The 23580-nt window shown below is 43.8% G+C and overlaps 1 protein-coding gene across 2 annotated transcripts in view; it reads left to right on the forward strand.

Moving 5' to 3' along the window:
- Positions 1-23580, forward strand: part of MMP17 (matrix metallopeptidase 17) — a 250024-nt gene that overhangs the window by 178657 nt on the left and 47787 nt on the right. Inside the window, exons 4-6 of one of the 2 annotated variants that reach the window (XM_082244217.1) lie at positions 10270-10553; positions 13924-14100; positions 23147-23288. In XM_082244217.1, the coding sequence (XP_082100343.1) occupies positions 10270-10553; positions 13924-14100; positions 23147-23288 (603 nt within the window). The remainder of the gene's footprint in view (positions 1-10269; positions 10554-13923; positions 14101-23146; positions 23289-23580) is intronic. The other variant, XM_082244218.1, reaches the window with a different exon arrangement.

The raw sequence follows: 23580 nt of genomic DNA on the forward strand, positions 1-23580 counted from the left end.
TTTTATACTTTAATAGTAATCCCGACATTGACTTGGGAAAATGTTTTGCTCAGACTAATTAGTGAACCACTGCATGTCCAAACATTCTTTTGTAGTTGACAGTTGACAGTTTTTATTGGCTAAAATTATAGCCCTATTAAATAAGACAGTAGCCTAAAATAATAGGGATTTAATTAGACTTCTTACAGTGCACCTGGTTTACATTTAATTGCAGCATTTACTGCATTTAAGCCAGTAAAAGTGTTTTGTCATTACAGAAAGATCATTCTGTATACTGCAGAATATGTGCACATATCTATTTCTGCAGTTAAAGTGACACTAAACTCTAGTGTACAAAAAATAAAATACTGCACATTCTTAGAATAATTCTTAAAAAAAGTTTATTGCTCTCGGCCTCCCCCAAATCTCAAAAATCCTTTTTCTCTTTCTTTCATTGAGGGACACATCTCCTGATCTTCTTAACCATTGGGTTATACTGCCCCCTACAGGAGTAGGACACTAGGCAGAAAAAAAGTCTGGCTACGCCTATGGGCAGTCCCAGGGGGTATACTCCCTCTCTCTGCAATAGGTACTCAGTTTTTTCTGCCTAGTCAGGAGTAAGGAACTCGTTTCTTGCTGGGATCTCTGGTCCTGGCAATTTTTTCTTTTTAGATAGAGGTTTTTCTCCTGGATGTTTTCCTGTGAGATCTACAATCAACTGCCGGACTGGGCTACGGGCTGGATAATCTAGATCTAGTGGTCACCCCAGTCTGGCCAGCGAGCGCGTGCAGACCTCAGCTCTGTGCTAGGTCAGCCGCGTCATAGCCCTACCATACGGGGGCTGGCCTGCAAGTTAAACGCCTTGCAAGGTTGCATATGACCGTGTCTCGGCCCGAGTCGCAGCGTTCCTCCTGGCCGACAGTACAAAAGGGGTAATGGTCTGGTTTCTTCCAGAGCACTCCTCCATCCCTAAATATAAATCAAAACAAGAAAAATGGCCCGTGGGACTTTATATGAGGTCGTGCTCAGTGGCTGGAATTAATGACATGCACAGTATATGAATAAAAACAGCAAAACATTTAATTGCATTATAAACAAACATGACAATATATGCTCAAAAACACATGATATAGCTCAAAGGCTCAAATATGAATGGCATATGACATGAATGATACATTCACAACTTTTTTGATATGCATCTTGGTGTGTCCTCTTGATGAAAAATACCATAATTGATACAGTTAGAATGTACATTGTGGTCTGACACGTTTCGGGAGCAACATCTCCCTTCCTCAGAGACCAATACGTTCAAGGTATCTCTATGGAAAATAATAATATGTTAAAGTCTACAGTAGGTATGGAATTGGAATAGAGTTCAATCAAAAAATGGGAGCTAAAAGGAGTACTGTATACTCACAACTCAACGGAGCTCAAATAGCAAAAAATACACTCCTGTATGGCAGCGGTGCATCTCGTCTAACCCGGGAACTGAAGGGTCCCAATATGACAGCAGCCAGAGAGGGGGGGTCCATGGCAGGCAAGTGTGTGTGTGAAGGGGGTCCTTCCATACCTATTGTGTATATATAATTAACAAAGTGTTCAAGGTGTAGCGTGTAGGCTACCAATAATTGAAAGGCATATGTGATATTATAAGTAGGAAGGGGTGGTGTAATAGATATGTGAGGAGAGGGAAATGACCAAGTGGGGGTGAGGAAAGTGGGGGGGGGGAAGGAAAGGGAAAGAAGGAGAAAGGGAGGAAGGAATTGAGGGATGGGAAGGAAGGGAAAGGAAAGGGGAGAGGGGGGGAAAGGGAAAGGCGGGAGGGGGGGAAGGAAGGGAAAGGCGGGAGAGGGAGGGGAAAAGGAAGGAATGGGGAAGAGGGAAAGGGGAAGGGGGAGGAAGGCTAGGGGGGGGGTGGGGAGGAAGGGAAGGAGAGAGGGGGAAAGAGGGGGGAAGAGGGGGGAAGGGAGGGAAGAGATAGGAAAATAAGGGGGGGGGGAAGAGGGAAGAGGGGAAGCCCAGAGCCATGAGGTGATAACAGAGGATAAGTGGTAGTGTGTGACAGGGGTGAGGTAATGTGAGGAATATAAGTGGATGAAGGGTCAAGGTGGAGTGCTTGGCTGTGAAAAGTGGGTGAGGGAGAAGGTGAAAACCGTGGGGGGAATGGTGGGGGAAGGGGTCGGTGACTCACCTGTCGGGTATCTCCATGGCTGGCAGCAAAAGAGGGACCCTAACGTCATGTCTCCTGGCCAACAGCCCCCCATTTTGATGGAGAGGAAGTTCTGTCTGGAGCCTTGCCCCTGGTATGGTCAGTAACTGTCCCCCCTATTCCCTGGGAGGGTTTTGGGGTGGACGTGGGCCCTTCCATATGGCGGTCAGACTCCTGAGTTCCCCTCCTTCTCGTTAGGCACCCCCCCTCATCGGTCTGGTGGTCCCTGTGAACCATCTCGCTCCCCATCGCCCCCCTCCTTCTTTACTGACACTGGGGCTGTTGGGTTGCCTGGTCCATCATCTAGGGTCTATAGGCGAAAAACCCCTACTGTGGGATTTTTTAGGGCAACAATATCACCAAAACAATTCAAATGTATGAATTTTATTTCACATATATGTACTTAAAGATAATACAAAATCTGAATTCAATAAAATGACATAGCACAGCGGTTGACAATAAACTGTTGTGTAGGTGTAACCTCAAATCAACTGTGATGACAGAGATATGGATTCATGTTACATGGGTGTTACCTTGGATGACATCATTAAAGGTCTCACAGGGGGGAAGAGTACCATTCTTCGGCAGGCTACTAAGGGCAAGGACCCTCATCATAGACGTGGGCCCACCTTCTCAGCTCATAAGATTTTTCGTCCCTCAGGGTCGACTGACAAGGGATCTGAGCCCTTTGGGGCCTCCTCTGGAGGATCCAAGCGAACTTGGTCTGGCAAGTCAAGAGCGGGCTTTTCCAGACCCGCAGACAAGGCCCCTTCAGCATGAAGGTGCGCACTCTCCTGTATCTGGGGTGGGGGGACATCTTCGCGATTTCCAGGACCCGTGGACTCCCCTGGTAAAGGTCAGGTGGGTCCACAAGGTCATTCGGTCCGGCTACAAGATCGAGTTTTGTTCTTACCCTCCGGTAAGGTTCTTCCTTCCAACGTGCGACTGTCCCCGGTCCGCTTACAGGCTCTTTTTGTGGCGGTGCAAGACCTTTTACTTTAAAGGGTAATGGTCCCAGTTCCGACTTCCGAACGTTTTCAAGGGTTATACTGAAACTGGTTTACAGTCCCCAGGAAGGAAGGCAAGGTGCGTCCAATTCTGGACCTCAAGGCGCTGAACTGCTTTATGCAGGTACAGAAGTTTAGAATGGAGTCCGTTCGTACGGTGGTGGCTTCCCTGCATCAGGGGGGTTTTTCTTGCCTCCATCGAATTCAAGGACGCTTACCTTCACATTCCAATATGCATCAGTCTCCAGCGCTTTCTCCGCTTTGCCGTGGGAGAGGAGCACTATCAGTTTGTGGCGTTACCCTTTGGTCTCACTTCTGCTCCTCAGGTCTTCACAAAAGTGGCGGGCGGATTGCCTTAGTCAGCAGACATTGGACCAAGGGGAGTGGTCCCTTCATCGGGAGGTGTTTTATTAGTTGTGTCTCCGGTGGGGCATTCCCAAGGTGAATCTGTTGGCGTCCCGGCTAAACAGAAAGGTGCAGAGGTTTGTGGCTCGGTCATGGGATCCTGTGGCAGATGCCATGGATACGCTGGTGTCCCCGTAGGGTCAGTATCATCGGATTTACTCCTTCCCTCCTCTCAAACTTCTGCAAAGACTTCTACGCAGGTTCACGGCAGAAGCGATTCTGGTCATCTTAGTGGCCCCGGAATGGCCTCACCAGGCTTGGTACGCCAATCTGGTGCAGCTGGTCGCCGATGTTCCTTGGAAGCTTCCTCCCAGGGAGGATATGCTGTCTCAAGGACCAATCTTCCATCCTGCTTTACAGTCACTGGCTTTGATGGCTTGGCTGTTGAACGCCAGGTGCTGATCTGACCTTCCTTTAACGGGGGATTGAGCAGAAACTGGCCTTGAGTATCAAGGGTCAGGTGTCGACCTTAACGGTCTTCTTTCAACGGCCCTTGGCCACATACTCCTTGGTGCGTAATTTTCTTCAGGGATTTTGGCACTTGACCCCTCCAGTGTGGTCTCTGTTGCCCCCTGGGGACCTCAATTTGGTGCTCTCAGTCCTCCTGAAGCCTCCATTTGAGAACCTTCGGGAGATTCCCCTGCTTACACTGTCCCAGAAGGTGGCTTTCACCTCTGTGCACAGGGTGCTGGAATTGGTGTTACCCTGTCGTTCACCTTACTGGTGGTTCACAGTGATAAGGTGGTTCTTTGCCCCTGTCTGTCATTCCTTCCTCAGGTTGTCTCTGATTTTCATTTCAATGAAGACATTGTGTTGCCTTCCCAATGTCCCAAGCCAAAACATCCGAAGGAAATTGCTTTGCATGCCTTGGATGTGGTCTGGGTGATTAGGGTGTACCTGGCAGCTACGGAGTCTTTTAGGAAATCAGACTATTTGTGCTTACAGGTGGGCCTCGGAAAGGGTTGTCTGCTTCCTCTGCAACCATTTCCAGATGGATCAGACTGACGGTGATTCAGGCCTATTCCATCATGGGTCAGGTTCCTCCTTTCCCTGTCAAGGTGTACTCTACTCGGGTGCTCAGTGCCTCCTGGGCCTCCCGTCATCAGGCTTTAGTGACGAAGGTTTGCAAGGGGGCCACCTGGTCGTCACAAAGTTCTATAATCTGGATGTGTTGGCATCTGCGGATGCTTCCTTTGGCCGCAAGGTTTTGCAGGCTGCTATTTAGAGGGCCTGGTCCTCTTTGATTGTTTTTTTCAGGTGAGCTCCAGTTGTTTTGGTTAAGCTCCTGTTTATCTGGTTGTCTATAGTTAGTTAGCCTTGGGAATTTTTTTTTTTGCTGTTCCCACCCCTCATGTTTAACACTGCTTTGGGACGTCCCAATGCTTAAGAATATCAGTTGTGTCTGTCAAGGAACGAAAGAGAAAATCTGATTTTTGACTTACCTTAAAATCCATTTCTCTGATGTTCATTGACGGACACAGCACCTACCCCTCTGTGGAGTTGTAATTCTTCTCACACTGCTTGTAACAAAACTGAGTACCTATAGCAGAGAGAGGGAGTATACCTTCTGGAACTGCCCATAGGCGTAACCTGAATTTTTTCTGCCTAGTGTCCCACTCCTGTAGGGGGCAGTATAACCCAGTGGTTAAGAAGATCGGGAGCTGTGTCCGTCAATGAACATCAGAGAAATGGATTTTACAGTCAAAAATCCCATTTTTTTTTTTGCTGTGATCCGACTTCCTAATAGAGTGTGGCTACGTTCCCTCTTCATGGTCCCACTGTATGAAGCAGCATAGCCACCCTCTCTTGCTTGCACTCGAGATTGATTAGGGACTATAGGATTTGTAGTGTGCATAGAGCAATGCACATGACTGCAACCAATGTGCACTGCTTGCTCCACACAAATGCAAGTTAGGGAGAAAAAAAAAGCTCACAGAGGAAATTACAAGGAGGCAGAAAAACACAGGGCCATTAAAGTGTTACTACACCCAGGACCCTGCATTCGCTATATCTGATCTCCCACAGTACACAGAACACGGAAATGCTATCATTTTAGTAAATCTAAACTGCTGAATACCTTTTCTCAACAGCAGTATATATCAGTCTTGTGACTTCTATCACTGTCTGGTTAACGCTTTTAGGAGGAGTTTTCATTCTCCTCTGATTGTACTATGAGGATGCAGGTCCCCTGACCCCCTGTCTGGACAGTGCTGATTGGCCCTGTGTTGATTACATGCAGAAAAAAAAGAAAACTCTCTAGCAATACACACAAAACTGAGCATGTGCAGACTGACTCCATAGGCTCTGTTCTATCAGGAGATGGATTTGGGGACAGTGGAAGAAAGGGAGGATCAGAGAAGACAGGATCAAACAGCCTTTTTACACAATGCAGAGTATAAACAAGCATGGGTATATAACAAGCATGCTTTACTGCATATATACACTGCTTTTACTGTTTTGGGTTTAGTAACACTTTAAGTAGCAAATTTATATGGATCATTTTCGGAGAATTAGGAAATAGTTTAGTGTCACTTTAAAGGACCTTTACAAATGCTAGTTGCCTTGCCGTCAGCTTTAATGATATCTTGCTATCCAAAAACAAGCATGCTGTCAGTGCTGTCAGAATGACCGATCTGCTTGTTTATTCTAGGGAAGTGTCTGAAAGTAGTGATGAAACCATTAAACCAGCAGGGTAGCTAGCATTTTCAGCCAGCAGCATAAGTTTCCTTACTTCTCTCAGAACAGGTTTACTTTACTATTAGGCAGCTGACATATTTTACTGAAGTCTTTTAATGGTGTGTTAAAACTGTTAGAAAACGAAATGTACTTGGCTGTGTGCGGTTACTGGATGCATGGTAAAAGAGAGCGCAGAACAAGTGTCTGTAACCATTTATTTGATATGAGTGCCCCCTAGTGGCATCCACCATCAATGCACTGACAAAGGGACATTTTTTTTTTTACTTTTACATTTTTATTGGAATTTTAATTAAACAATTTCAACAATAACATTTACAATTATTTGTTACTTCTGTCTCATTGCTTGGTACATGTAGACAAAAGGACATTTTAATATTTCGTTGAAAAGGGAAAAAGCCACTGCACTATATGGGGCCTCTTTGAACGAACGACCTAAAGTGCATACATAGTGATGAAAGATAAGTTTACCTGCTGTGCAGGGCCAAATACAAATCTGTTGTCTAGTTCACTTTCCTTTTCCTTTTTTTTTTTTTTTTTGTGCAGCAGAACTTCACATATATAAGCACCAATGCTTTTTACCTGCATGAAATAAATAAATGGAAATAACTGTTCCTTCATATAAATGTTTAATATTTGTGGAATAATGCATCCCCATTAGGCATCTCCCCGTAAATAAATGGAACTGATATAAGCAAAATTAAATATTTATAATATATAGTATAATGCAACCCCTAATGTGATCTAAAAAGAATATTAGTAATCACCAAGGACTCATTACTCACATAAAAGCACTAGGCCTCAGGCCTGTTACTTTTATACAGAATGTGGAACTCCAAGGTGATTTCCAGTGTCCTTGGATTCGTTGGTAGGGCTGTATGACTCTTTCTAGTACACGAGTCGCTGATTTTTTACAAGCAATGAAACGTGAAGAAATTTTACAAATACTTTGTTGTGTGGCATTTGTCAACCTATTCCTATTTTATTTAAGCAGTGATACAGTGTATATACCTTGTCAGAGGAAGGATTTTTAGATAGGATTTAACTGGCCTTTATTCAAGAATTCAGTTCAAAGAGCAATCGCAGTATTGTAGGAGCAGCAACCCATAAACATCGTTGCATCATTTTTCATAACTCCATGTTGTTTTTGCATGCTATATTTTTAAAACCTAAGTTTAGTCAAAAAAATGTTTTAAAAAAATCAGCACACATTAATTATAGTCAATGAGTAATGACCTTTGTGCTGCTGGCCGAGGTTTTAGTTGAACTCTTCCATCCTCTGATACCCCCCCCCCCCCCCCACCTCCAAAGCGGTAATATTCATGTGCCGCAGAGGGTTATATGGGCTAAGGGAGACATCAAATGCACCTGTCAAGACTGCTAACTATGCCTGCCCTTTCTGCACCCCTCCTCCATTCATAAAAACTATACTAAAGCTTCCACAAATGAAACATGATCTTTAAATAACCAAGGCAGACCTTGTTCTAGCTTGCACGACCACGCAGTTGTCAGTAACACAATGCCGTATGGCAAAAAATGGCCTGGTCATGAAGGGGGGTAAATCTTCCGGAGGTCAAGCAGTTAAAATAGACTCAGGTATTCACATAGTTTTCCTAAGCAGTCACTGCGCTTTAAATCAAGCTCTTCTTGGCCTCTATAGCTACAAGTGCTGTAAAGTAATGTATCCTTTCAGTTCTTCCCTCACTCTGCCGCCCCCTCCCAAAAAACCTGTGATTTGTTAAGAAGTATAGCCAAAGCTTTGGCTGTACATCTCCTGTGACCCATTTTCAGCAGACAGCGGGCTGAAATCCGCTCTCTGCTGACATCACAGAAGTCAATCCAGGCTCCGCGTCATCATGACCATGGAATCGGGATCCCTGGACTGACACCCAGCTCAGCCTCTCAGCAAGCTGCTTAGAACCTGAAGCCGGCCGCTCCCGCCCCCGCCCCCTTCACTGCCCAGCACTCCAGTGAGCGAGGAGGGGGCAGAGCAGAATGCTGCTGCCTGTCAGCAGCTCTCTGCTAACGGAGCTGTGAAAACCAAGTGACTGACGGTTTTCAATCGCTCGGTTCTCAGTGTAGATGTGTCGGGGGACAGATGCAGCATCTGATCAATGCTGCATCCACCTAGGTAAGTATGAATAAAAAAAAAAAAAAAAAAAAAACCATACATCTCTTTATACATTTGAGATTAGAAGGAAGAAGAAGGTATAAACAGGGTGAGCACAGCAAGCTGAGTAAATAACATGAGCAACTACAGTGCCTCTACTGTGAATTTTGAGGATGAATTGCTTAACAGTGGCTGCAGCTACAGAGGTCAGTGAGAACCTATGTAAAGCTTATTTACTACTGTATTAATATGTAAGTATATAAATCTCTGTAGGTTCACTTTAAATTCCTCCTCCTGTCCTATAACTTTTCACAAATTCTCATTTGAGCATGTCTGTCACCTTGGAAGTCTACAATTCAAGAGTGGTGTAATGTTTTTTTAAGGTGCAAGGAGGAACAAAATAGATTCTGTTTAGTACTACAATGTAGTTAAAATGTCACACAAAATACATACTATTTATTATTATTATCCTAATATGGGCAAAGTGAAAAAAAACTTTTACATCAAAGAAAACAACAACAGGGCTTGTATTCCATTGTTTTATAGCTGAATAACATATCTATATTGATGCACAAAGGAAACAGGGTGCTTTTACAGTACTTCTGCTGTTATGTATAGCTTTTGTGGCTAATCAAAAAATATTGGCTGTTTGTGAAAGAAAATGTAATAATGGTTTTAAATTAACCTTCATGATACTAATAGAATTTCCAGGATAACAGTGATGACGAAAGGTCCAGACAGGTAACCCATGCCAGAACATGCAAAATGTTGATAGACCTATTTAGAAAACTAACACGTATATCTAAAGACACGTGTTGGTTTTCAGTGAATGACATGGTTGAAGCACTTAAAGGACTCTTTGTTTGCTACATACTCCGCGTACTGAATTTACATTACATTGATGTTTCTCACTACCACAAAAAAACATTTTTTTTAACATAATAATCTTTTAACATATTTTTATTAGCTTTATAAAAAAAACAGTACAAAGTAAAACAGATGTGGCACACACTATCATATAAAAAGGGCACATCATATAAAAAAAAAAAGGGTGTGTGTACAGTTCTGCAAAATAGCAATAGGCAGGTCTACATGGAAGGCATTACAGTATACGGGGATGTCTATTACATCGTCAGACATATGCCAGCATTAATAAAGCTCATATACAATAAATTGAACAGAATTCTCAAACTAAGAGTTTGATTATAATACCTATATATATATATATTATAAAAGTGTCAATGGCGGGGAGAAGAGAGGAAAAATAAAAAAGCAGTTGGGGGTGGAGGGTGATAATGAAATCGGGAGATTGGGGAAAAGGGAAGTAAGATGTAAATAATCAGGGAGAAGTTAAAGAGATAAGGAAGAGAAGCAACTCCAATAAGGTAGGAGTTTGACCATATCATATTTAACCAATGGTCAAGTCTAATAGCATTTAATCTATGCATTAAACCACAATGTTATATTATTAGGCCCCTTACTTCTGCACATGCCGCCCAGGGTAGCCACCAATATAGTTTTTTTGGTGACCTCAAGATTTTAGCTAGTCGTGTAACTGGTATGCTGTACACATTTCTCAAGTATGGCAAAATGTTAACTTGGAGAGTTCTTTAAATACTTCCACTACAGTATATTAAACTGATGGTCTCGTTTTCTTTAGGTTGAAGCACCCACACTCTGTTCTGTTCATTCTCAGTATAATGTATAGTAAATGTCATAACTCTTGTACATATTCTGGAATCCCAGCCTGCAAACTGTGCACCTCTGACTGATCTTAATCTAACTATAACTAGTTATAAGACTGTACATTTAAAAGGCAGCCAATGAAGTGAATTTAACCTAGTGCTTGCATTAATATTCCTTAGGGTTAGGACATTCCCTAAAGAATCATCGCTGGGTCATGATACCGTGAGGGCTCTTATGTACTATGCCTTGAAAGTATGGAGTGACATCACCCCATTGAACTTCCATGAAGTGGCTGGGAACAATGCAGATATTCAAATTGACTTCTCCAGGGCAGATCACAACGATGGCTACCCATTTGATGGACCGGGTGGTACAGTGGCTCATGCTTTTTTCCCTGGCGATCATCACACTTCTGGAGATACCCATTTTGATGATGAAGAGTCTTGGACATTCCGATCATCAGGTATGTCAGGGTAAGAAAATATACAATTAAGTACAGAGTTCTCTGCTGCAGGTTAATGTATTTTAGGAAATTTTTAGAAAAGAGATTTTACCGTATATACTCGAGTATAAGCCGAGTTTTTCAGCATGTTTTTTCATGCCGAAAAAGCCCCCCTCGGCTTATACTCGAGTCACTGTCTTTTTAAAAATGGCGCCGCCCGGCGCCGACGTGTCACCGCGCATGCGCCGCATGCACGGGAATAGCCGAACGTGTACAGGCTTTCCCGAGCATCGGCTGCGCATTCGCGGTGACGTATTGGCGCCAGGCAGCGTGATTTTTAAATCGAAGGCGCCTCACCGACAGGTAAGTGAGACTCCTCCGCAGCCCTTGCATTTCCTCATGCAGTGCTGCGGGCATGGTACAGGACATTCTCCTGTACCATGCCCGCAGCACTGCATCTCCTGTGCCATGCCTGTACATACTGTGCCATGCCTGTACATACTGGGCCATGCCTATACTTACTGTGCCATGCCTATACCTACTGTGCCACTCCTGTACATACCGTGCCATGCCTATACCATCACCTGTACCATGCCTATACAATCTCCTGTGCCATGCCTGTATCATGACCTGTGCCATGCCTGTATCATGACCTGTGCCATGCCTATACTATCACCTGTGCCATGCCTATACCATCATCTGTGCCATGCCTGTACCATGACCTGTGCCATGACCTGTGCCATGCCCTTACCATGACCTGTGCCATGCCCATACCATCACCTGTGCAATGCCTATACCATCACCTGTGCCTTGCCTGTACCATCACCTGTACAATGCCCGCAGCCCCTGTTTTGTGTCTCGTGGTGGTCCAGTTTGGTCCGGTAGCTGCTGCATTTCCCACCCTAGGCTTATACTCGAGTCAATAAGTTTTCCCACTTTTTTTGTGGTAAAATTAGGGGCCTCGGCTTATATTCGGGTCGACTTATACTCAAGTGTATACGGTATTTTGTTATTAACATCATGATGCATATGCTGAGGCTGTGAACTCCTAATAGTAGTACCAAGTAGGTGGTATCATCCCAGTTTATTTACTAGATAACACATGATGCCTTATAACTAACAGTATCAGATTGTGCCCAAAGTATTGGACAGTTATTGTATTTATTATAATTAGACCTGGCCAGTAGATATTAGTTTTGACAGCCGTTGTCTGCTGCACATACAGTACATACATATGCTGTCTGCGTGGACAACATTGTGGGAAAAAAAGTCAGCCCTCAGATTTTGTGCATACATTCTCTCCCAACATATCTTTTCTAGAGTAACCAAAATAAATTGCTCTATGTTCATCTTAGGACTGCAAAACACATTGTCATATAGTTAAAATAAAAGGACAAGTGGTGGGTTGTTAAAATGTTCACATCTCCAAAACATATTAGCAACTCCAGTACATAAATCTAAGCAATATAATGATTCTTAGTCAAAGTCTGGCATGGTGGTATGTCTGCTCATTTATTGAAAGCCAAATTTGTTAACGCCAACAACAATAATAATGCAAAGTTCCAACAATCCTTAACTAAACCTGACACAAACAGAATAAGCAGAAGTGAAAACAGTGTGTTGAAAGATCAGTAGATCCAGAGATATAGCATACTGACTTTATGAGCAAATCTTAACTTGGGTATTTTTATTGTTGATAATTACAGACATCCATACAAAATATACAAGAATAGCAGACAATCCAAGTCTATAATGTACAAGGTACTTATGACAAGATATTGTTCTAATAAGGTATTTGTGCATTTGTAACGTATTGACAGTACTAGTACATTTATGAACAGATTTGAAACATAAGGCCCGTACACACGTAGCGATTGTCGGCCGTAAATATTCGGCCACCGACCGATCGGCCGATTGTCGGCTTGTTAGTATGATGCTTCCGACAACCGACTGCGACTTTTCGGCCGAACAGAATCTGGTGTGCATGCTTTAAAATTTTTGTTGGCCAACACCAGAATGGCCGATTGTTCGCCAGTCAGTACAGAATTCGGCCGACAAACAGCAGATGAGCAAGACTAGGCATGCTCAGAGAAGAAAAAACACACGGAAAGTTAACCATCACATGATATCACTTCTGCAGTCGGCTGTTGTTGGCCGACAAAATTCGTGTGCAGTCTTTAGCACTTTTCAACTGACAGGACAGCACCGGACAAAAGACGGCCGATCGTTCGGCCGACATTCGGTACGTGTGTACGGGGCTATACATTGTGTAGTGTCTTTACAAACAAAGGATAAATGTGTAGTAAAAGAAACCTGGTGTCATGTTTTCTTGTTACAAATTTTCTGTTTGATAAAGGCCTAAATGGGTCTCCAAGACTCTGAAGCTGTGGTTACAGAGTAGATGTCTCCCAGGTATCAGCAGTAGCCAGCCATTTCCCCCAAATTTTGTTTCACTTTAAGGCACAGCCTCTTGCCTCATATGTTAGCTTATACAAAGGCAACATTTGATTAATCCGTTTTTTCCACAAACTTAGACTGAGGGAATCAGCATAAATCCATTGAAGAGCCACCGTTTTCCTTGCATAGAACAGAAGTAGGCATAAAAATGTTTTGTTGGAGGTGGGAATATCTAGATCCCCAAGATACACAGTTTCAGGCCACACATATTCAGAATGGCAAAATGAGAGAAATAAAGGCAGTAATCTGGGACCAGAAAGGTCTAACTTTGTCACAGGTCCAGATCATATGGAAGCAGTCGTCACTATCTTTTTGACATTTGTGGCCAAGGCATTGTGCATTTGAAACAAATAAAGTGGTGTGTGATCAATTCTATGAAATATCGCTATTAAATACGTTTTTCTCTAGCAGAGACAGCAGTATCAAACTATGATTTGGGGAATTCCTCACAGTCATGTTCTGAAATATCAAGGATATCTTTGTGTCATTTCCCTGGATCTTGGAAATTATAGGGGAGTCAGTCCCTAGGAGTGTGTTATAATATATAGAGGCGAGAGGCGAGAGTGAATTGGTTGAAGCAAAAATGTTCTAGTTAAGAATGAAATGTGAAACTGAACTCCTGTTACTCCTGTTGGGCTTCAGTAGTGTGTCTGAGTTGTTTCTTGGATACATTTTTTTTTGCCTTGTTTATCCTGACTTCTAAGCACCCCCTTATTTTCTGGCAATGTGAAAAGTGTTTCACTGATTACTGGATGACTCAGGATTCAACAATGTGGATACTAAAGGAAATGTTAACATACGGCATGAATTCTACAGTCTCTGGACATGCAGTTTTCCCTGCAGGTAGCATCTATGTAGCTTGTATGTTTTTTTTAAATGCGGTTTACAATAGTCTACTAAATCCTCACACGGCCTGTTTTCTCCCTCTTTCCAGATGTCAATGGCATGGACCTGTTTGCTGTAGCAGTGCACGAGTTTGGCCATGCAATTGGTCTTACGCATATTTCTGATATGGAATCAATAATGAGACCTTATTATCAAGGACCAGTGGGTGACCCTCTGAAGTATAATCTACCTTATGATGACAAAGTTAGGATATGGCAACTCTATGGTAATTTTTTTAATAAATATTTTGCTTGCAATGGTAAAGTGCTCTAATAACAGATTATCAGTAGCAACCAGCATAGAACACAAGAGAGAAAAAAAACTCTAACAAAGGCAACTTATGGGTATGCAACAACCCACCAGCTCATAAGAGCCTTGTAATAGATCCCCTTTTGTTTAATGGCCTTTAAATTGGTCAGTGACAAACAAAAAATATAATAGCTCCCAACTGTCCCTCATTTGGAACCAAGCTCCCTATGTCCCTCTTCCCCCCTCCGTTGTCTTTTTGTTCTCCACATCAGGGCCGGCCCTACCATGGGTCCCGGTGGGAGCATGGGACCCAGGCGGCACCTAGAGAGGGGCGGCCCCCGGCCGCCTCTTCTCTTCTTCGGCTCAAGTAGAAAAAAAAAAAGTCTGCGGCCGGCCCGACATGCGCACTGTGCATGCGCCGCCGCAGCTCGGGGAAAACCCGTACATGTTCGGCTATTTCCGGAAATAGCCGAACATGTGCAGGTTTTCCCGAGCGGCGGCGGCGGCGCATGCACGGTGACGTGTTGGCGCCGGCCGGCGCAATTTTCAAATCTAAAGCCTCAGGAACAGGTAAGTGAGTGACACTCCTCCACAGCCACACTACCTGTTCCAGCCCCTGGTGACCTCTTTTTCTGGCCCCTTGTGGCCTTTAGTTCTGACCTCTGACAGCTTCTAGTTTCAGCCCCTGATAACCCCTAGTTCTGGACCCTGGCAGCCTTTAGTTCTGATCTCTCATGGCTTCAAGTTCCAAAATCTGATGACCGCTAGCTCTGGCCCCCTGAAAGCCTTTAGTTCTGGCCCCTGACGACTTCAGGTTCCAGGCCCCCGATGATCTCTAATTCTGGTCCCTGACAGCCTTTAGTTCTGACCCCTGATGACCTCTAGTTCTGGCCCCTGAAGGCCTTTAGTTCTGCACCCTGGTGTCTTCAAGTTTGGCTTCTGATGACCTCTAGTTCTGACCTTTGGCAGCCTTTAGTTCTGGTTCCTGATATACTGTGAAACGTGGGACAAGAAGTGTCACAGTGCCACTGGGAAGGGAAAATATTCCCCGGCCTTAGTGGTGACAATAGGAGAAAAACTGCTTTGGTGTCCATGTAAGTGGAATTAGGGAAAAGGAGGGGGTTGGGAGGCTGTATATACAATCTGTTGGTAACAGAAACTGTTTTCAGTGCTCCTGGCCGTAAGAGATAACAGAAGGTATCTTCTGGAGGCACTATTCTGCTGTTTGCTTACACTAGGAGTGCAGGTACACTTTCATAAAGGTTACATTCATGTTTATTCCTGCAGAGCAAGCAGACAAAAGAGCAGCTTGTCTATTCTAAGAGCAGAGTCTGTTTTAGGGTGGGCTGTGAAGCCGCTGCACTCTGCAGATTTCTCACTCCTTGCATCAAAGCAAAATCAAGTAAAAAGTACTGTTTTCTGTTTTCGGGCTTACAAATGTAGTATGCCCAGTGCTGTATCTTGGCCTAGGCCAACAAGGACTAGGCCTAGGGCGGCACTTTGCAGGGGGCAGCAAAAAAGCTGCACACCGCAATAAAAAATATAAACAGCCTCCTCCCAGCTCCCACACGAAAAGGGTCCCCGCCGACTTGCACAACACTTTTAGTTTAGTGCCAGTATTATGGGGTGAATTGGGCCAGAGGGCAGGGTCCAGGAGGCAAATTAGTCTGGCACCCCCATAAAGCAGTCACACTGCTACCTGCCGGTATGATAGGCTGCACTAATGGGCACTGATAGGCTACACTGGTGGCCACTGATGGGGCTGTACTGATGGCCACTGATGATGCTGAACTGATGGGCAGTAATGAGGCGGCACTGATGAGGCTGAACTTTTGGGAACTGATAAGGCTATGCTGATGGGCACAGATAGACTGTGGTTGTGGTCTGTGGTGGGTGGGTTGTGGTACAGATGAGGGGTGGGTCATATTTAAATTAGGGGGTGAACAAACTTAGTGAGGCCTAGGGCAGCACAAAACCTAAATACACCACTGAGTATGCCTAAATATGACCGTGATTATAATGCCAGCCTGGACAGCATCAAAGCTTACAGAATGTCTGCTTATTTACCCACTTCTATCTCCTCTGCCTAAAAAAGAATGCCACACACACACACACTTTTCCCATTGTGTCCCATGCCCCATTGATGGTGTCCCATTCCACCATCTTGGTCCTCTTTGGCCATCTGCCTTATATGGGTTAAGGCAGCCTTACCACCTACTGCCCCATAGAGCTCAGCTCCTGCAGCCCCCTTGGGATATGGGACAGGGGACTGTAGGTGGGGTGCAGCGTGGTGTGGTGGCTGCCATTATGCAGTTCTGCGGGCATACTACAGAAGATGCAGTGTCATGTACAATGCCCGCAGCACTGCATCTCCTGTAGTATGCCCGCAGCCGCGCATTCTCTTGTACCATGCCCACAGCCCCGCATTCTCTTGTACCATGCCCACAGCCCACCGCATTCTCCTGTACCATGCCTACAGTCCTGCATTCTCCTGTACCATGCCCACAGCCCTGCATTCTCCTGTACCATGCCTACACCCCCTGCATTCTCCTGTACCATGCCTACAGCCCCGCATTCTCCCCGCATTCTCCTGTACCATGCCCACAGCCCCGCATTCTCCTGTACCATGCCCGCAGCCCCGCATTCTCCTGTACCATGCCCACAGCCCCGCATTCTCCTGTACCATGCCCACAGCACCACATTCTCCTGTACCATGCCCACAGCCCTGCATTTTCCTGTACCATGCCTACAGCCCTGCATTCTTCTGTATTATGCCCACAGCACTGCATTCTCCTGTACCATGCCCGCCGCCGCATTCTCCTGTACCATGTCTGCAGCCCTGCATTCTCCTGTACCATGCCCGCAGCCCTGCAGGGCACTGTGGCACTATAGACAGGAGAGAGCCTGGTGCGCTCATCTGCCCAGTGTCTACTGCTCTGTCCTGCTCCTGCTGTCACTCCGTACACACTCACACTCCTCTGACTGCTTTCATAGTCCTATAGAATGTGGGGGCCTTTTGGAGGGCATGAATTTTTTTGGGGGGGGTGGGGGGCAGCATTTCATTCTTGGACCCAGGCAGCACAATGTCTTGGGCCAGCCCTGCTCCACATGTAGAACTCTTTTTAAAAATTACCTTCCAAGTACCAGATGTGTTATAGTACAATAAACTACATACAAGCTCCACATATTTGCCTTTGTTAGTTTGAAAGGAGTTATAAAAAAAAATAAAAAAAAAACACTTGTATGTTTAACCAATCATTTTTTGCATGTTAATTCTTTATGTTCTGAGTAACTTAAAGGCATTGTAGGAGTGTATTTTTTCCCTGAGTGCTGTCCACTAAAACATTACTCCTCACCACAGAAAGTTGGGAGATATAAAATGGTAAAAATAAAAATAGTAACAATTATCAGTAATTACAAAGCAAACACCATACTTACAGCTGGCAAGGTAATTCAGTGCCCAGGGCTAAGATGCCAAAATGAAGATGAAGAACACTGCACTGAAATATGTAACATTTTTTCTTGCCATAAAATATGGGGTAGCAGTGACATAGAAAGTAATGGAGCCAGTTCATAAGTTTGGCCCTTCTGAGCAAGTAATAAGTGCAAAAATTGGGTGTGGTTTTTATTGTGCTGAATATCGGCCATGGTTAAAATAGAAGCATAGTGCAAGAGTTCAGTAGTAAGTGACAGATAGGGAAATTGGATTTTTCATATTTCCTTATTAAAGTTGTCTCACAGTATCCTGGTTACCTTAGAGGACTTCATGCAAAAGGAATGTCATTACGAACTGACCAAGTCCTTAAAAGGTCATGTTGCTTGCAGTGGGAGATGGCCATTTGATTACACACACAAGTCCTATATTCTACAGTTAGAACTTGGAATATTCAATCCTAAATGATGCAGAGTTCATAGGTCATTAGTAAAGGGTGCAGAGGTCAGAGATCAGTCGTACGTGATGCAGAGATCAGTAGTAAGTGACGCAGAGGTCAGAGATCAGTCATAAGTGATGCAGAGTTCATAGGTCAATAGTAAATGGTGCAGAGGTCAGAGATCAGTCGTAAGTGATGCAGAGATCAGTAGTAAGTGACGCAGAGGTCAAAGATCAGTCATAAGTGATGTAGATATCAGTAGTAAGTGATGCAGAGGTCAGAGATCAGTCGTAAGTGATGCAGATATCAGTAATAAGTGACGCAGCGGTCAGAGATCAGTCGTAAGTGATGCAGAGATCAGTCCTAAGTGATGCAGATATCAATAATAAATGATGCAGATATTAGTAATAAGTGACGCAGAGGTCAGAGATTAGTCGTAAGTGATGCAGAGATCAGTAGTAAGTGACGCAAAGGTCAGAGATCAGATCAGTCCTAAGTGATGCAGATATCAGTAATAAATTATGCAGATATTAGTAATAAGTGACGCAGAGGTCAGAGATTAGTCGTAAGTGATGCAGAGATCAGTAGTAAGTGACGCAGAGGTCAGAGATCAGTCATAAGTGATGTAGATATCAGTAGTAAGTGATGCAGAGGTCAGAGATCAGTCGTAAGTGATGCAGATATCAGTAATAAGTGACGCAGAGGTCAGAGATCAGTCGTAAGTGATGCAGAGATCAGTCATAAGTGATGCAGATATCAGTAATAAGTGACGCAGAGGTCAGAGATTAGTTGTAAGTGATGCAGAGATCAGTAGTAAGTGACGCAAAGGTCAGAGATCAGATCAGTCCTAAGTGATGCAGATATCAATAATAAATGATGCAGATATTAGTAATAAGTGACGCAGAGGTCAGAGATTAGTCGTAAGTGATGCAAACATCAGTAGTAAGTGACGCAGATGTCAGAGATCAGTAGTGATGATGTAGAGATTAGTAGTAAGTGAGGTAGGGGCTCCTGGTAAAGACCAATATGTAACTCAACTAAAAAAAGTCTAATTAAAGCTCATCAAACACCCCAACATTCTATTCATTATACATTTAATATAAAGAATGAGGCTGCTGTGGCCATTGAAATATAGCATATAACACTTTATTTATAAACAAATGTTAAAAACACATCATGGTGAAATTAAAAGCTCCAACTATTGGTAGCGCTCGCTGGTTACATAGTATAGATGCAGTTTGCCAGCTGTGGGGTTTAGCTACCACTGGGCTCCACCTCCAGCAGGTGTGGGGTTAACTGCAATATGCGGCCCACTTGGCTCCTTATCCAGACAAAAAATACAGGGATTTGGCATCTCCCCATGTTTTGCAATGTGTGAGGACACAGTTCCCACCCCCAGTGCCCATGTGCACCATATACATTGCATCCATGGATGATACACCACAGAGAAGACCGATGCATTACATCTATAACCAGTAGCTTCAGTGGCGGTTCACAGCAGCAATTGCATGGGAATGCTCTCCTGTGCAATACACAATAATAATTTGAATTGGCTGAAATCGCACTGGATGATACCAAAAGTAGTGCATGCACTAATTTAAAAAACACACTGAAACTGGACCACATGGTACTGTGGTTCCATGTGATCCTGTGCTGGAAAACATACTGCGCTTGCAATCTGTTTTGGGGTGTTGTTAGGGATCTATTGATACCTGCAGTAGATTGCACACCAAGTTTGGATTGCAATGCAGGAAATGCACACAGAAGGCAGTTTCCCTCACTGCATTTCGGGGTGAACCGGCACTAAATAAACGTATTTCTAAACAGAGTACTACTACCTTTTTAATAATGAAACATAAAGTGTCCATTTCTAAAAATGAAGTAAAAGAAAAAAACCTCAAGTACCTTCCAGTTTCCTTTCTCATTTATGTATATATTCTCTCTGCCAGTGCCCACGGTGTTGTTGGAGGGAGTTGAGAGTAAAATTCTCCCTCCAACAGCTGTTGCAGTCCTGCTCTGTGCTTCTTCCCCTACTGTCTGAGATGGAAACAGAATCACTCCTGTCATTCAGATGGAGCATGGAACACTGACAAGTTCCCAGCACCCCCTCCTCCACAGAACCACACAGCGCCCCCCTCCCTGGTCTTAGCCCTGCTTACAGCTAAAGCCCCCACTGGAGTTAAATAAAAAGCTGTATGCTAGAAAAAAGTCTAAGCTAAATTTAAAAAATTGTACAGTGTGACTGCTTCTGTCTGCACTGAAGTGCACTGGATTGGTTCAGTGTGATTAACTACATTTACTACACTACACGTACATTTACTGCAGAGCGGCGTCTCCTGTGTTTAGAAACCTGTACAGGTACGTGATTCTGCACCTCCGGGTCTGGGGCGCACACGCAAGCCACCAGCGACCCTCTCCTGCTGTGACATAGGAGCCAATCAGCAGGCCTGGCGGACCCGATGTCCGACCAGGACCTGCCGATCATTCCCGAGAGAGTCAGAACGGAGGTCTGCCTATGTAAACAAGGCAGATCGCCATTCTGTGACAAGGGAAGATAGAGATCCTGTGTTTCTGCTAAGCAGGAACACGGATCTCTATCTTCCCACAGTTAAAGCATCCCCCCACACAGTTACCAAGCACTTACTAGGGACACATTCAACCATTTGATCGCCCCTAATGTTAACCCCTTCCCTGCCAGTGTCATTAGTACAGTGACAGTGCATATTTTTTAGCACTGATCACTGTATTGGCGTCATTGGTCCCCAAAAAGTGTCAAAAGTGTTTGATTTGTCTGTCGTAATGTCACAGTCCCGATATAAGTCACTGATCTGCGCCATTACTAGTAAAAAATACACAAATAAAGAAAAGGTCCACAAAAATATTCCATAGATTGTAGACGCTATAACTTTTGCGTGAACCAATCAATATACGCATATTGGGATTTTTCTTTTACCAAAAACATGTAGCAGAATACATATTGACCTAAACTGATTTTTTAAATTTTTTTTATTTGTGTTTTATAGCAGAAAGTAAAAAATATTGTTTTTTTTTTTTTTTCAAAATTGTCAGCCTTTTTTTGTTTATAGCGCAAAAAAAAAAACTGCAGAGGTGATCCAATGCGACCAATATAAAGCTTTATTTGTGGGAAAAAAAGACATAAATTTTATTTGGGTACAGCGTAATAGTCTGTTAAAGTAACGCAGTGCCTTATCACAAAAAATTGCCTTGTCATGAACGGGGGTAAACCTTTCAGAACTGAAGTGGTTAAAATACAAATAAAGGTTGTCTTATGACTTAACAAATACTAGATGCAGTTACTGTGTAATATACAAGCTTTATAAAGTAAACAAAAAGCTTTCTTGATGTAGCACCCTCCTAGGTAGGAAGTATATGGATGGCCCTGTCTGCATATTGGGAGGGTCTGATCATTTTGTTAGGCTGTCATGTGCTTCCAAGGGTGTCTGTTAAATCTGGGGAGTCTTATTGGACAGTGGAGGTTACCTGACCAATAGCACACCAGGGCTTGTATCCATCTAAGAGGGCAGAATCTTCTGCAAAGCATCCTGGGATAGGATATAAGTCTGAGGGGAGCACATGATGCAGTCAGTATCTTTGGCGGGAAGCAGAGTCCCAGGAAGTGGGTGACGGCTGTCTCTCCTGCTGTCAGCGCAAGTCAAAGTGTCCTGGACAGTCGGCCTAGAGGACCGGAGGTTGAGCTGAGCTGCAGAGTAGGGATCCAGAGTGCTGTGGACCGAGTGGAGCTGCTGGGTAGAAGTTTCGGAGAAAACAGTATCGTGAGTACTTGAGACTGCCCAGGGGTCTGCCTAGGAGAGGGGACCACTCCAGAAGGTCAAGGGGATCCAGGAGTCAGCAAACCTGTGGAGAAGGTGTAGAGAAAGGGGGTGCCAGTGTTTAAGCCCTGAAGATAAGTGAGACAAAGAGGGTGCCAGGTGGGCCCTGAAGTGTTTGGCAGCGCAGCAGCAGCACAAGTAGCTACCTCAGCAAGGAGTGCTTAGGGAGCTAAAGAAAAGACTTATTTATGTGAGAGAGCAGTCCAAGATCAATTTGGAGTTGCAGTAAGCCAGCGTTAACCAGCGTTGACCGGCATCTAGCCAGAGTCAAGTCAGCGCCAAGAAACATTTTCAAATGTCCCTAGCAAATTGTGCATAGTTGAGCCAAAGGAGTATCCCACTCATTCCCTTCTCCCATCCAAGTTCTCAATAAATACAAAAAACCCAAAGATACTGGACTGGTCATTGTCTCAGCGCTCACACTTGGAGCAACATGCACAGGGGTACTTTTGTTGCACCCGGTGGCCCAGGAGGACCCATATCCAGCAAAACGGCTGGGAATCCTGCTACATTCACTTTCCCTGATTGAGCCAAATACTCCATTATTTGTGTCTCACATTTTCTCCCTCCCAGATACTGCAGTTCACAGTGGGAAGGTTTTAGAAACAGAGGAAGCGCTGCCAGTCGGTTGAGAGGACAAGCAACTGTGATGTTTCACATTCACAGCATGCCTTGAATGTAACTTTTGGGAAACCGTTAAATCGTTAAACCAATAAATTGTTTTAGTTTTATTTTAAAAGTGGCATTTGATCTAGGATTACTAAAAAAAATTTGGTATTGGAACATATTGCTCCCTTTCATTTCACACATTAGGCTCAATTCACAAAGCTAGGCATCCTTAGTTTCAGAAAAGTGACAGTTATTTTCAGTTGAATCAAATTAAACTTGAAAATTACAGTGGCTAAAAATGTTGTGCTTAGGCGGTTGTTAAAGAACTGTGAATTGAGCCTATTTTCAGGTCTCGGAGGCTTCTAAGATGTGTACAAATTTATACACAAATGTTAAAAATACAACCACTGAGAATTTATGTTGTCAAGCCCTTTCACTTTATCTTTGGAAGTCTTAGTTATGATAGATCTAAAAATACATGTAGGCAAACAAGTAAATCAATTCCTTTGATCCTAGTTTTTTTCACATCAAAGTCAGGAGCTTCTTGTAGGGTCAGCTGCTTAGCTGGAAAACCTTGTTCTAGAAAATCCAATTATTGTGTGAAATTATTCGTTTTTCAATTTTATGTCTGGGTGCAGTGTTTGTGAAATTCGTTTTTGAGGAAGACGCTGTGTCTTATTTTCTGTTCCAGTGTCCCACATGGCCTCTAATCCTTCACCCTCTCTCACCCCAGGAGTCCGTGAATCTGTGTCTCCCACAGCAAAGCCAGAGGTATCTGGAGCTGAAGATCATCCATTTCTGCCAGATCTGCCAGAGAACCGCTCTACCATCCAGTAAGAAGTCACTTGTTACATGTTTATGGCTGGGGATATGTTATAAATGTCAAAAGTGTTTGTTAAAATGTCTCTCATGGTCATGAGACATGGTGTAGAATGCAGTAACATATGGCAGCCAACCAAAAATCATTAGACTACCCTAAACCGCTATAAACTACATTAAACTGCCAGAGTTTGTATGTTATAGGTTACTGTCCACAGTTCACATTTCACTTTAAATTTTACCTAATTAAATGATGTTCATTGATTCTAAAAAAGGTTAGAGATGACTAAATTTTGTGTGATGTAC

Source organism: Pelophylax lessonae (assembly GCF_965119305.1).
Source record: "Pelophylax lessonae genome assembly, chromosome: 1".
NCBI classification, from domain to species: Eukaryota; Metazoa; Chordata; class Amphibia; order Anura; family Ranidae; genus Pelophylax; species Pelophylax lessonae.